This window comes from Papaver somniferum, chromosome 2 (genome assembly GCF_003573695.1).
Source record: "Papaver somniferum cultivar HN1 chromosome 2, ASM357369v1, whole genome shotgun sequence".
Classification (NCBI taxonomy): domain Eukaryota; kingdom Viridiplantae; phylum Streptophyta; class Magnoliopsida; order Ranunculales; family Papaveraceae; genus Papaver; species Papaver somniferum.
In genome coordinates, this window is record NC_039359.1 from 217,318,169 (window position 1) to 217,331,251 (window position 13,083).

General features: G+C 34.8%; 1 protein-coding gene across 1 annotated transcript; it reads left to right on the forward strand.

The window, feature by feature from the left end:
• The first annotated feature begins 8,322 nt into the window (after positions 1-8,322).
• On the forward strand, positions 8,323-13,032 carry LOC113350544 (pre-rRNA-processing protein ESF2-like). The gene is made up of 10 exons (XM_026594696.1): positions 8,323-8,511; positions 8,725-8,961; positions 9,043-9,180; positions 9,339-9,968; positions 10,257-10,601; positions 10,679-10,746; positions 10,837-10,926; positions 11,017-11,147; positions 12,296-12,451; positions 12,558-13,032. The coding sequence occupies exons 5-10, from the start codon at positions 10,276-10,278 to the stop codon at positions 12,591-12,593; spliced, it is 807 nt and encodes a 268-aa protein (XP_026450481.1). The 5' UTR covers positions 8,323-8,511; positions 8,725-8,961; positions 9,043-9,180; positions 9,339-9,968; positions 10,257-10,275; the 3' UTR covers positions 12,594-13,032.
• Positions 13,033-13,083: the final 51 nt, after the last annotated feature.

The window sequence follows — 13,083 nt, forward strand, 5'->3', positions numbered from 1 at the left end:
AAAATTGTTGCGTTTAATTTTTCTTCATCTTCACCATTGTAAACACCATTTGAGCTATTAATTATATTTTTTGAGTGCGTTTTCATCATGAGAAGCTAAACCCCAACATTGGGTCGACGGAGGAAGCCGAACCTCACACATGGGTGAATTTGTATTATTTTCTTTATGATTTTTGCACTTATTTTAAATTGATTTATGATTCGAATTAATTAGTTATCATTTTATTAGATGGGTCATGCTTGCTTAGATGTTTGATGTCCCATGCTTACGATTTATAACTAATGTTTTGAGGATCTACTTTGGCAAAACAAGAGTCGATGTTTTATTAATTTATTGAACTTTAATTGTTGAGAATAAATAAATTTAACCATGTGTTATGAATTCGCTGGAATCCTAGTCCCAATGAATCTCTCTTTTATTTATTATTTTATTTAAACATTTAAATTTAGTCTTCAAAAGTCTTAGTTTGAATCCTATTTACTAAAAAACAACGACAATAAAAAATATTATCATTTTGGTGCCGCCGACACAGATTTGTTTTTAGATTAATTTTTTAGGTTTATTTATTTTTATTTTGTACAGTATTTTCATTTCATTTTAGATTTTTTTTCTTCCTTTTTATGCGTTTCTTTTTGTATTTATTTTCAGGGATTTTTTTGAGAATGATGACTTCTTCTGAGGAGACGTCACCTACGATGACGCTGGCGAAATATATGCGTAGAAAGTCAAATTATCAGGAAACCTCATCTGAGATGACGCTTGCTGAATATATGCGTAGGCAATGGTATGGATTTCTACTCTACATGAGGTAAGTGAAGAATCTCTTCTAGAGATATATGAGAAGTATTACAAACACACACCGCCTAGTTTGGAACAAAGATTGAGAGTTCTTGAATGTCAAAGATTATTTGATGCTGATGATGAATCTGGTAGTGACTCTCTGTTCCAAACAGAACATATAGATGACCCTGTGGATGATTTGCCTAATTCCATAGATGAATCTACCTCACAAGATCATTCCCCCGACTTAGAGGTTGTTTTTAGACCCCTAGACTTCCAAAAGTTGCCTAATTTAGGGTTAGAATTGTGTGCTTCTAAAGTATTGTTGGATTACTTTGCATCTAAGTACCCAGAGGACTTGCCTATTCCTGATATCGTGCATGAATCAATTGATATTTCCCCAGTCTCAATAGAATCCCCATATTTTTTTCTTTACGCACTTTCTTGTGCGGTAAAAACTTGGTTTAGGGGTAAATCTTGGTTTTTGACAGTTTCAATGTCACCATATTTTCATAGCATAATTGTGAAGCCGTCATTTGTAAATACTGTATTTTGGGTTGATCCCCAGATTTTCAGACTGTTAATTTTTGGGGATCCTTTTTGTATATTCCAGTAGGTGTACTTTTATCTTATTTATTTTTATATTTTGTTTACTTTTTCCATTATGAATTTCCCATCTTAAGTTTTGCGTTGGATGACTCAGTTACATTGAGGACAATGTAATGTTTAAGTGTGGGGGAGTGGTTAACTTTTTACTTTAGTATTTCAGGAGTTTCATTGCAAATCATGATCAGCTGTTGAGCGGGTCTATTGAAGGTTTGTAGGTAGTTTATGACCAGCTGTTGAGCGGGTATAAAAATAAAAAATTAAAAAGAAAAAGAAAAGAAAATTGTAGTTGTTAGGGTTATGACCATCTGTGTAGCGGATCTTTTCTTTTTTCTTGTACATTATGACCAGCTGTGTAGCGGGTCTCTTTCTCTCTATCTTATTATATGACCAGCCGTGTAGCGGGTCTTTCCATTTTTTCTTACATGTTATAGCCAACTGTGTAGCGGGTCTTTAAAAAATAAATAATTATGACCAGTTGTGTAGCGGGTCTCTATCTATCTTATTATATGACCAGCCGTGTAGCGGGTCAATTTTTCTGTTTTGCTCGAAGACTAGCAAAATGTAAGTGTGGGGGAATTTGATAAGCACGAAAGTGCGACGCATTTTCACCCATAAATACATTAGCTGGGACTCATTTTTCACTAATAAACTTGTTTTAAGTCTTTTCAAGGAAATAAGCTCTTTTGGAAAAATAGATCGAAAAAAGTGTTAAAAGCAGCCAGAGGAACTGATAAAGGCACCCATCATTTCAGATACGGTCACCCAACTTGTTAAAGACACCCAACAAATAAACAAATGGATAGAGGCACCCTCTTCTTCTTCATTTGAAACAGATTCACATAATTTATGGGAGATATCAAAGATTTAAGGCAAAGATATCTTGTTGCCTATTATACAAGAAGTTTTCATATCTTGAAGTTAAAAGAGATAATATATTGATGAGTTTGTTTTTATTGAAAAGGAGAGAAAATCTGTGGTTTTATTTATAAATAAAAAAAATAATAATATCCCAGGATTTTATTCTAGAAAATAGAGGAAGATGTGTGATAATGGAGAAAGAAATTATTCCTGAGATATCTTTCATCAAAGAGAAGATCTGGTGGAGTTATGGAAGAATATTTTGAAAAGATGTTTGAGTAATAGGTTGTTGTATAAATAGGGTGCTAATAGGACCAAACAGGAGGAAAAAGAGGGGGGAGTTTTGGTAGAGAAAAATTGTTGCGTTTAATTTTTCTTCATCTTCACCATTGTAAACACCATTTGAGCTATTAATTATATTTTTTGAGTGCGTTTTCATCATGAGAAGCTAAACCCCAACATTGGGTCGACGGAGGAAGCCGAACTTCACACATGAGTGAATTTGTATTATTTTCTGTATGACTTTTGCACTTATTTTAAATTGATTTATGATTCGAATTAATTAGTTATCATTTGATTAGATGGGTCATGCTTGCTTAGATGTTTGATGTCCCATGCTTACGATTTATAACTAATGTTTTGAGGATCTACTTTGGCAAAGCAAGAGTCGATGTTTTGTTAATTTATTGAACTTTAATTGTTGAGAATAAATAAATTGAACCATGTGTTATGAATTCGGTGGAATCCTAGTCCCAATGAATCTCTCTTTTATTTATTATTTTATTTAAACCTTTAAATTTAGTCTTCACAAGTCTTAGAGTTCGAATCCTATTTACTAAGAAAACAACGGAAATCAAAAATATTATCAATAATGCCTCTTGAGAAATGCGGATACGGCAACAATGTCAAATTCCACATGTGCTAACTCAATAGCTCTCCATAACACACATTCTTTAACCTTGGCTAAAAACTCGTCACACTCCAAAGAAAGATCCCATATGGACGCCTTTTGACGTTTAATAAGACCAACTACATCGTTATGATCCTACGAAAAGAACATAACACTATTAATACTTGACGAAACACTATTAATACGAAAAACAACGTAACACTGTGAACCTAAAGAATAATTTTGTCGCATAGATCTTCGCAGCCCATGAGTGTTTGTATCCAAACAATGTTGCCCCTCCATAATTTGGAGTACCATAAGTTGGGTCCACTTGTGGCAAACAAAAATCACCATGGGGAATGTGTGAGTATATTTTGCTAGGCGGCTTCGGCTTCTTTTTCTCTTTAGCAAGAACAATTTATTGCTCTTCTTCATCATCACCTCTCCCTCTTCTCCATACTCTTCCTCTTCTTCTTCTTCATCATCATCCTCTCGCTCTTCTCTATCCTCTTCCTCCTCTTCATCGTCTCCATCCTCTTCCTCCTTCTTTGCCGGGTTCTAGTTCTTCTTCTTCTACATTTCCTTGGTCTTCATTTCCTTGCTCTTGTTCAACCTCTTCATTTCCTTGGTCTTCATCATCATTCTCTTCTTCATCATCATTCTCTTCTTCAATAACATTATCAATTATATTCTCCATCACCTCTTCATTGACATCTTGGATTACATCACGAACATTATCTTGGTTGACTTCCGGTAACAAGCCTCCTCCATGTTTAGCATTTGTGGCACCACGTTTTCGGAAATCTAAATGTTTTGCTCCACGAGGGAAAAAGAAATCCATGTTTAACATTATCTTGGGAGTTTTCATATCCTCATCTAGTTCTAGTCTCAATCTTTTTCTTTTGTTCCTAATGAACAAAAACCAAATTATTAGCTAAACATAAGAGAATATTATATTATCAAATCAAATAGAACTAAAGAATAAAGTAAACACAACAATTGAAGTTAGCAGACTATAGTTCGGTTACCAATTTTTTTTTTACATCGTAACCGAACTACATATTTCAACAGTTCGGTTAGCCATAAAAATTATCGACAAAACCGAACTTATACTTAACTTTTGAAAAATTTAGTTCGGTTACGAGAGTTTTTTTTTGCGAGCACACCGAACTACATATTTCAACAGTTCTGTTAGCCATAAACGAGAAAACCGAACTCATTCTTAACTTTTGAAAAATTTAGTTCGGTTACGAGAGTTTTTTTTTTGCGAGCACACTGAACTACATATTTCAACAGTTCGGTTAGCCATAAAAATTATCGGCAAAATCGAACTCATTCTTTCAAAGGAAAAATTGAGTTCGGTTACGAGAGATTTTTTTCCGAGCAGACCGAACTACGTAGTTCGGTCACCAGATATTTTTCAATTTATTGCGAGCACACCGAACTGTTCTTATTTTTGGAGTTCGGTTTGCAATTCTAGGGTTACATAAAAAATTCTCCTAGCCGAAATATCTACTATAACTACCATTTTCAATGGGTTTTGATGATTTCTAATCGATTTCTTCAACAAATAACGAATTGAAAAGAATGGGTATGAAGGAAATTACCCGCGGATTTTCATTTCACTTGAATCAGACAACTTGGTTGCTGTTGGATGATTGATTTTTCCTCTGAACGGTGGTTCAAGTTCTTTTTGAAGTAACAATTGTTTTGGGAGATTCATTATATGTGGGAGTCCCGGACTCAATCCTGGAAGTCTGGGTGTTTTCTTGGCACGCATTGCTTATAAAGACTGATTAATCGACAATGAAATTTTTTCGAATCGACAATTAACGTCGATGTCTACGAAGAAGAAGAAGAAGAGGAAGAGAAGAAGAAGAAGATGAAGATGAAGAAGAAAAGAAAAGAATATAATCAGTTTTGAAACTGATTTTTTTCCTTTTAGGTTTTAATTAGTGGGTTGGATTAGTGGGTAGTGGGTTATTAGGGTTAGTTATAACCTTAATTAGAATAAGGACATGTTAGTCTTCCCTAATCTTTTAGGACACCCCTTATAATGTAGGGTGGATATTTATATCACAAAGTAGTCCCCCACCTTTTTTGAGTAGTCCCCAAAAAATCGTTCATTTTCTATATCCAAACCTAATTTTGCATCTTTGCATCCCTTATAATGTAGATTGACCATAACATTAAAACTAGCTATCAACAGGGGCGGAGCCAGCCCATTACAAGGATGTGCACTTGCACACTTGCCCTGCTTGCTCCGAAACCTATTCTAGGCCCAATAGAGAATTATTTTCTATATATATCCAAACCTAATTTTGTATCTTTGCATCCCATAATAATTTTTTATTTGCACCCTGTGACAAAATTCTTAGGCTCCGCCCTGGCTACCAACCAAAGTTGTTCAAGCACAAGATTTTTTATGTTTGCAAAAACTTTTCCTAATTATATCCTAAAAGTGAAAGTACTACGTTTCCTACCTAAACGTAGTATTTTAAGTAGGAATTACCAATAGGTACCATTATAGTGTTCTTAGTTAGTGGCAGGTCCACCCATTAAAGCCCACTAATCAGAGGTCCATAATTAAAAGAAAACATGAAAATGGACCAAATTTTTTAAGCCCAGGTCCTGTACACGTGCGGGACCAAAGATGTGTATTTCAAAAATTCCTAAAATAACCTTCACCTAACAAATAACATTTTAAGTTTTCTATATTCTCGATCAAAAAAATTCAGATCGGTTATCTGCTCTCCTTTCTCTTTCTTCTGTTGTTGTTGGTGCCGGTGAATTTAGACGTAGGGTTTCTGAAGGTCGCCCTTTTTTTAGGTATGTTATCTAATCTTTTCAATAATGTTTGTTTTTGTTTTCTGTTATGCTTTCAACTGAATCATAAAGATTAGATCGATTTCATGATTTTGGTAACTCGATTATAATGATGTTTTCTATGTTAGTGATTTCTGTGATTTACATTGTTTATATTTCTATTTGTGAATTGCTTTTTTTGTTTTTGTTTTTATAAATCTTCTTTGTGATTGTTCGATTCTGTTGTTTCTCATATATTCTTAAAAAAGTGAGAGATCTATGCTTTCGATTTCATTATCTTTCTGTTTTCGCTTCAAAATCAGGCTTGTTTATACTTTCAGATCGTATTATCCAGCAGTACATATACGAAATACTCATAGAGCTCGGTCGTTTTTGTTCCTTTTTTATGAATCTTGTTCATATTTATTCTGTTATTTGGTTAGATTATCATGTTTTTAATGATTTTAGCTATCGATTTTATTATTTTTATGTTTTCGATTTGTTCGTACTTTCAGATCGTATTATCCATCAGTACATATATGGAATACTCATAGAAACTGCTCTTAGATTCTGGTTCTTTCATAGATCTCTCATTTTTTTAGTTTGATCCATCAGTACGTATGTGAAATACCGTATTATGTGCTTCGAGTCTGTTGTTTCTCATAGATTCTTAATTATTCTTGTCATGAAGTTGATTTGTAGTTCATGAAACTGCAGTACATATATGACATACTCATAGAAACTTCTCTTAGATTTTGTTTCTTTCATAGATCTCTCACTTTTTTAGTTTGATCCATCAGTACATATGTGAAATACCGCATTATGTGCTTCGATTCTGCTGTTTCTCATAGATCCTTAATTATACTTGTTATGCAGTTGATTTGTAGTTCATGAATCTGCAGTACATATATGACATACTCATAGAAACTGCTCTTAGATTCTGTTTCTTTCATAGATCTCTCACTTTTTTTTAGTTTGATCCATCATTACATATGTCAAATACCATATTATGTGCTTAGATTCTGCTATTTCTGATAGATCCTTAATTATTCTTGTCATGCAGTTTGATTTGTAGTTCATGAATCTGTAGTACATATATGGCATACTCATAGAAACTGCTCCTAGATTCTGTTTTTTTTCGTATATCTCTCACTTGTTTTAGTATTGATCCATCAGTACATATGTGAAATACTGTGTATTAATACTGTTACATCTTTATCACATTTACAGGTTCAAAACATGTCTGATGCTGAGTGATCCAATCCAAATACTTACTCCTATGCATACATCTATTATAAGCATCATCATTTTGCCTTCCTTCTGGAAACCAGGCTATGTAATGCTGGTATTAATTGATAGTCCCGACAGTTCCTTCATAAATGCCTTTCTACATGGATCAGAGAGTGCACCAGCTCATTGTATACTGATGTCTACTTTCCGAATGATTCATACACAGGTTTGTACTCGCCATTTTCTTTGTGCTTTCTCTTTGTGTTTTCATGAATCTTCAGTACATATGTCACATACTGATAGGAAGTGCTCTTTGTTATGTTTGATTCAGTACGTATATGAAATACTGAGATAAATGATTTTTGTTACGTTTGATTCAGTACTGGAATTGGATATGGAGATGATCTGGAGCTGTAGTTCAGAACTTATTGCAAGAAATGACAGATTTTGAATGATAGGAACAATAATTGCTATTGGTTCAGATTTGCAAGCTTGTGAAATTGGTGGTGGTCTTGATAAAGTTACGAATTGGTTGTGATGTGTGTTTGAAAGAAGGTGTGCTGAAAATGGATTTGGAGGAACATAGAAGGTTGGGTTGCTGATGTAAACTGAAGATACATATGAGATAGAGGAGGAATTGTATGTGGTGATTACTGTGAACAAAATCAGTGGATGAGATGTTCGTCTCAATGGGTTTATGAAGATGGTAGTGTTGTGTAAACAGGGAAGAAGAACAAGTCTGTGTTGCAGCTGAATTGAAATGACAATGGTGTTGATGTAGCTGTTGCAGTTGTGGTTTAAGCTAAGAAGATTGTGATGCAGCAAGAGAGAAGATTACTGAGAAATAAAATAGTAGAAGTACTCAAATTTGTAAACAGTGTAGCAGATATGTACTCAAATTTGTAAACAGTGTAGCAGATATGTACTCAAATCTATGGTCTTTTATATGTTTTAATTAAATTTGGACCTCCAGATAAATAAAATCCTGATTTGGTAGAAGTATGTTATTTCACACGTATTTAAACAGTGGGGTATATTAGTCATTTCCATGTTTTCAAATAACTTTGGACCTTAAGATAAGAGTAAAATCCAGTTGGACCCTACTACAAATAACCGTATGGACTTAAGACCAAACAAGAAACCCACCCAAACGCAAACCGTAGTCAGGAAAGATAACCGCATTGCTGCTGGATATTTTTTGATCTACACATGAGCATTTTTTTCCTCTCTTCTCCCCCAAATTTCTTCCAGGGCAGAAAAATTGTAGTGATGGATCAGATATCTTAAATTATACTTTTGAATCAAATCGCAGTTGGCTGATCCATTATCATCATAATCAGGTTAGTGTACTTTCTCTAAACTTTTCGAGATATCAAAATTGGAATGAAACCAAACCTAATTCTTAGGTTTGTAGATAAAATTCCTACAATTTTCTTCAACAAAATTTTGATTATTTTGTCTGTGGTGAATGTTTAATAAATACTAGCTAATCATTTGTTTTGATTCCCAAAGAGTATCTTGTTTTGAGTCTAATTTCCTTCTTTGATAACCAGGAGCAAAGGCACGGTAGATTCCTAATACGGTGAAATCCGAGTTTTAGAAGTTTTAGAATTTACAATCTATATATAAGAGAAGGCAATTGATTTCTGTTATTCAAGTTTAGCATATTGCTCATTGTCGAGAAAAGTTAATTTTCTTTCAAAGATATGGCAACTAGGTTTAAGATTTTATCCAGGATGTTAACTTCTGCAAGGAATCTGTGGACTAAGCAGGCTCCGATTGTAAAAGAGGTATTTACTTCACAATATAAACATATTTCCAAACTTTTTACTGATTGGATGATCTAATTATCGACCTTGTGTTTGATCTAGGTTAATTTTACTCCGGGATATCTGAGGAAGCTTTATGTAGAAGTGCAGACCGAAGATCTAAAGGCGGCTGCGTCAGTTGTAGTGTATGCTGGAGTTCTCGCGATTATTTATAACGCGTATTCCTATAGACAAATCATGGTAGTTTGTTTCTAAGCACTTGTATCTTAAACCTTCTTTTTGCATAAAGCTGTTTGGTTTTTTTTTATCGCCAATCACAAAATTGTCACCTGTCAAGATATATATTTTGATGCCTCTTGGTTGGCTATGTATTGAACTAACTCCGAGAGATGGTACAGGAACTAGAAAGGAGGCGTGAGCTATATCGTGCGGACATGAGGCGGATTCTAGCCCAGCTTCAGGCATAGATAGAGGCTGCAATGTTGTTTTTGTGGCCTATTGAATAAAGTTATCTTATCAGTGATTCAGTGTACTAGTTTATTTATTTATTTATTTCAAATGATGTCTTCAGTGACAGGTTGTTGCGATCTTAATGTCTTCTATGTGTATCAACTGAAAAATTATGGAAAAAAGTTGTTTGTTTGGTGATATTATGGAAGTTACTGATACTGTACTCTGGTTTATTTGGTGAATGTGGGAAAAATCAAAGCATGACCGTCGCTGTAATAATTTTCAATATAAAAACAAGTCTTACGAGAATAACAACATTATACTTGAAATTAGATTCAAGAGTATCATACAGAACCTTTGCGAGTAATTTGGTTCGAATCAGTATTCATGAATTCTGCATCTTAATTACCAGTGAATTAAGAGAAAATCATGTGCTCCTTTAATTAGTGAACTGGATACTTAGTGAAATCCGGTCCAAATCGTATAAACCCCGCCAGCCTCTTCTCTTTCTATCACTATTGCTCTCTCCAAACTTTCTCCGCCGGAACCACCTGAGCGCCACCATTGCAGTTCCTTAGGTAATCAAACTCTTCCTTTCTCTCTCGTGATAACAACTTTATATCATATGATATTTAAAGCATGTTTGCGTCCTGTAGATATGATTTTGAAATCGCTGTTAGTGATTGTTGGGAACTTACAATGGGAAAGAATTGAGTGGTTTCTGAAATTGGGGTTTAATTAGAATAATGTTATGAATTGGGTTTTGCTTAGTTTTGAATTTCAACTTTTCGCGTTTCTTAATTAGGGTTTAATTGACGAAAATTTGGAGTAAATTCTGATAATTGTTTTATGACTTTTCATTCTAGTTTTTACCCAAATTAAAGGATGTCGGTTGAAGAACAGCGAGATGAAAGTGACGATAGTCTGCCTGAGTTAGGAAATGCAGATGATATAATTATACCAAACGATGAGAAACAGAAAAAGAAACGGAAGAAAATTTTGTTAAGAGAAGCTAAGAAAGCACGGAATCGTGGAGTTTGTTATATGAGTAGGATACCACCACAAATGGACCCGGTGAAGCTACGTCAAGTTCTTTCTCAGTACGGTGAGATTGATAGGATGTATCTTGTGCCTGAAACTAAGCAGCAGTTACCTCAGCAAATAAATCGCAAGAAAGCTGGTGATTTCCGTGGTCAAGGCTTTGAAGAAGGGTATGTAATGTGTGTATGATTTTAGAATTCATTATCTTAGAGCTTGCTTTCATGGTGTTTGTCTCTTGTTTTTGTAGGTGGATTGAATTTACAAATAAAAGGGTTGCGAAGAGAGTTGCTGAAATGTTAAACGGAGAACAGATGGGTATGTTGGGTTTTAAATGCGTACTTTGTTATATGTATGTGTCCTGCGCGAGGAGATTCTTCAACATTGTGATATCTATTTTGTGTTTAGGTGGGAGGAAAAAGTCGTCCTTCTTTTATGACATTTGGAATATCAAATATCTGAGTAAATTCAAGTGGGAAGATCTTACGGAAGAAATTGGTAAGCAAACCAATGAGTTTTTTGACTAGTGATGAGAAGATGTGTTTAAATGTTGATAGTAAATTATCTTCGTTTCATTTGTGTATGTAGCCTACAAGCATGCTCTTCAAACCCAGAAGGCAGCCATGGTAATATCTGCTGCCAAGAAAGAAAGGAATTTCTACGTGGATAAGGTTGAGAAGGCTAAAGGTCTAAAGGCCATAGAAGAAAGGATGAAGAAGGTATCTATCGGTTCTCCACACTAAATCTTTGTGTTTTTTCCTATGTATATACTTTGTGCCAGAGTTCCTAATCATTAGTAATTGACTTATGCCCTGAAACTCTGCCTTGTCAAATGTTAGTTATTCGACTTAGTTTCCTCCTGAAATCTGCCAATTACTTAGTTGGCTTAACTCATCTAGTTGCTATTATCAAACTTTTTTAGAAGCTGAATGTGGTGGTCCTATTAACTTAAACAAGTATCTTTCAGTGAATTTGAACTTGTCAGTTACAAACTTCGATGTGTTTTTGATATCTGCTGTTTCCAATTTCTTAGTTTTGTTATTTTGCTTCTTATGATTAGCATGTCTCACTTCATAGCAGTAGCTCCCTTTTCTGTCGGTTCTTCTTCCGTTATTCAACATAAACTCCCTCTTGTTGCAAGTAGCAAAGAGGAATACTGCATAAAACATTTAGTTAACAATTAGGAGGGTCTAAAGGGATTGCAGAAAACATCAGTCTATGAACATTGAAGATTATGTTAGTATAAAAGATGTCTCCCTTTTGTTGATAACCTACAATAGAGGGGCCTGCCCATACCTAACAGATGCTTTATGTGTAAAGAAGAAGAATTCCCCCAGCACTTGATGCTGCACTGTGGGATCACGTACTAGATATGGCAAGCTCCACTCCATCAACTCACCGGGTGTTGGGGTTTCCCTGAGTCTATCTTACTGTTAGCCTCCTGTTGGGCTGCTAGGGTGGTCTGGCCTTATCTCCCTGCTGCTATTTGTTGGTCGGTTTGGCAATAGCGAAATCTAAGCCAGCACATATCATTATTTAAGATGCGAAAGCTCTTATTCATTATTGAATAGTGACTACATTGAAAGATAGTAGTCTATCTTACAATCTTTTAGTTTACAACTAGACTCACTTTTTCGTTCGAATGCATCTCTTGTTTTCCAGTTTGCCCTTTTGTGCTGTTTCATATTTCATCTTGTCATAGTCTTACTTTTACACTGTCTCCACTCTAAGCTTATGAATTCTGATTTTGTTTGCTTCCAAAAAAAAGAGAGATTAGTAATTGTGATTTGTAAAGGGGCCAAACATTTTCTCTTTTTTATCTTCTTCTGAATTTGCGACTGAAATCTGTTTATGAACACTTATGCAGAAGCAGAAGGTGCGAGAACAAGGCTCTGAAAATGGTTCAGAGCGCCAAGTTGAGCAGCAAGAACCAAAAATAATTCGTCAGTTCCCACAGACAAGGCCAGTTAAAGATGATTCAGTCCATCCGAAACGTCGTATGCCTAGAAATGTGTTGGCCGGAGTAAGTAACCACATTTCATTCTTTCTCTATATTTGTTACACCTAATAAAATCTATCCACGGACGTCTAACTTTGCTCAAAAATCTCCATGATCGTGTTCTCTCCAGATATTTGGTGGAAATAGATCAGCACTGTCACCATAATCATAATACAAGCACTTTTTTGTTGTCGAGTTTCTTTCACAGGTAATCTTAGTGGAACATTTGCCTCAATGTAGGGTGTCTTGAATACTTTCTCGGTTAGTTGTTTTCTTGGTTAGCCCCTAGTTCAGACATTCTGTTTTATTTGTTTTACTTATCTTCTTAAATTGTTCTTAAGATTACTATTTTTGAATTGGATCAGCTAATTTCATAATGAAAGTCCGTGTCACTACATCTACGATTCTTCCCATAAAAGAAAAAAGATCTGTAATTTTTTTCTTCTCTTTTTCTGACAAAAACTTAGCGTGTGACCCGTCGTCTGTGACTGCAGTCGGCACTCGTGTTTTGCTGCAGCATCTTCTATCGTGCTTGGCACGATTTTAAGGTCAAATCCTACTGACTTCATGCATTCAAGTTTGAAGAATGATCAAAACTTAGGGCCATAATCATAATTAGATTTTTGTTTAAGTCATAAACACATATTCGTTTCACT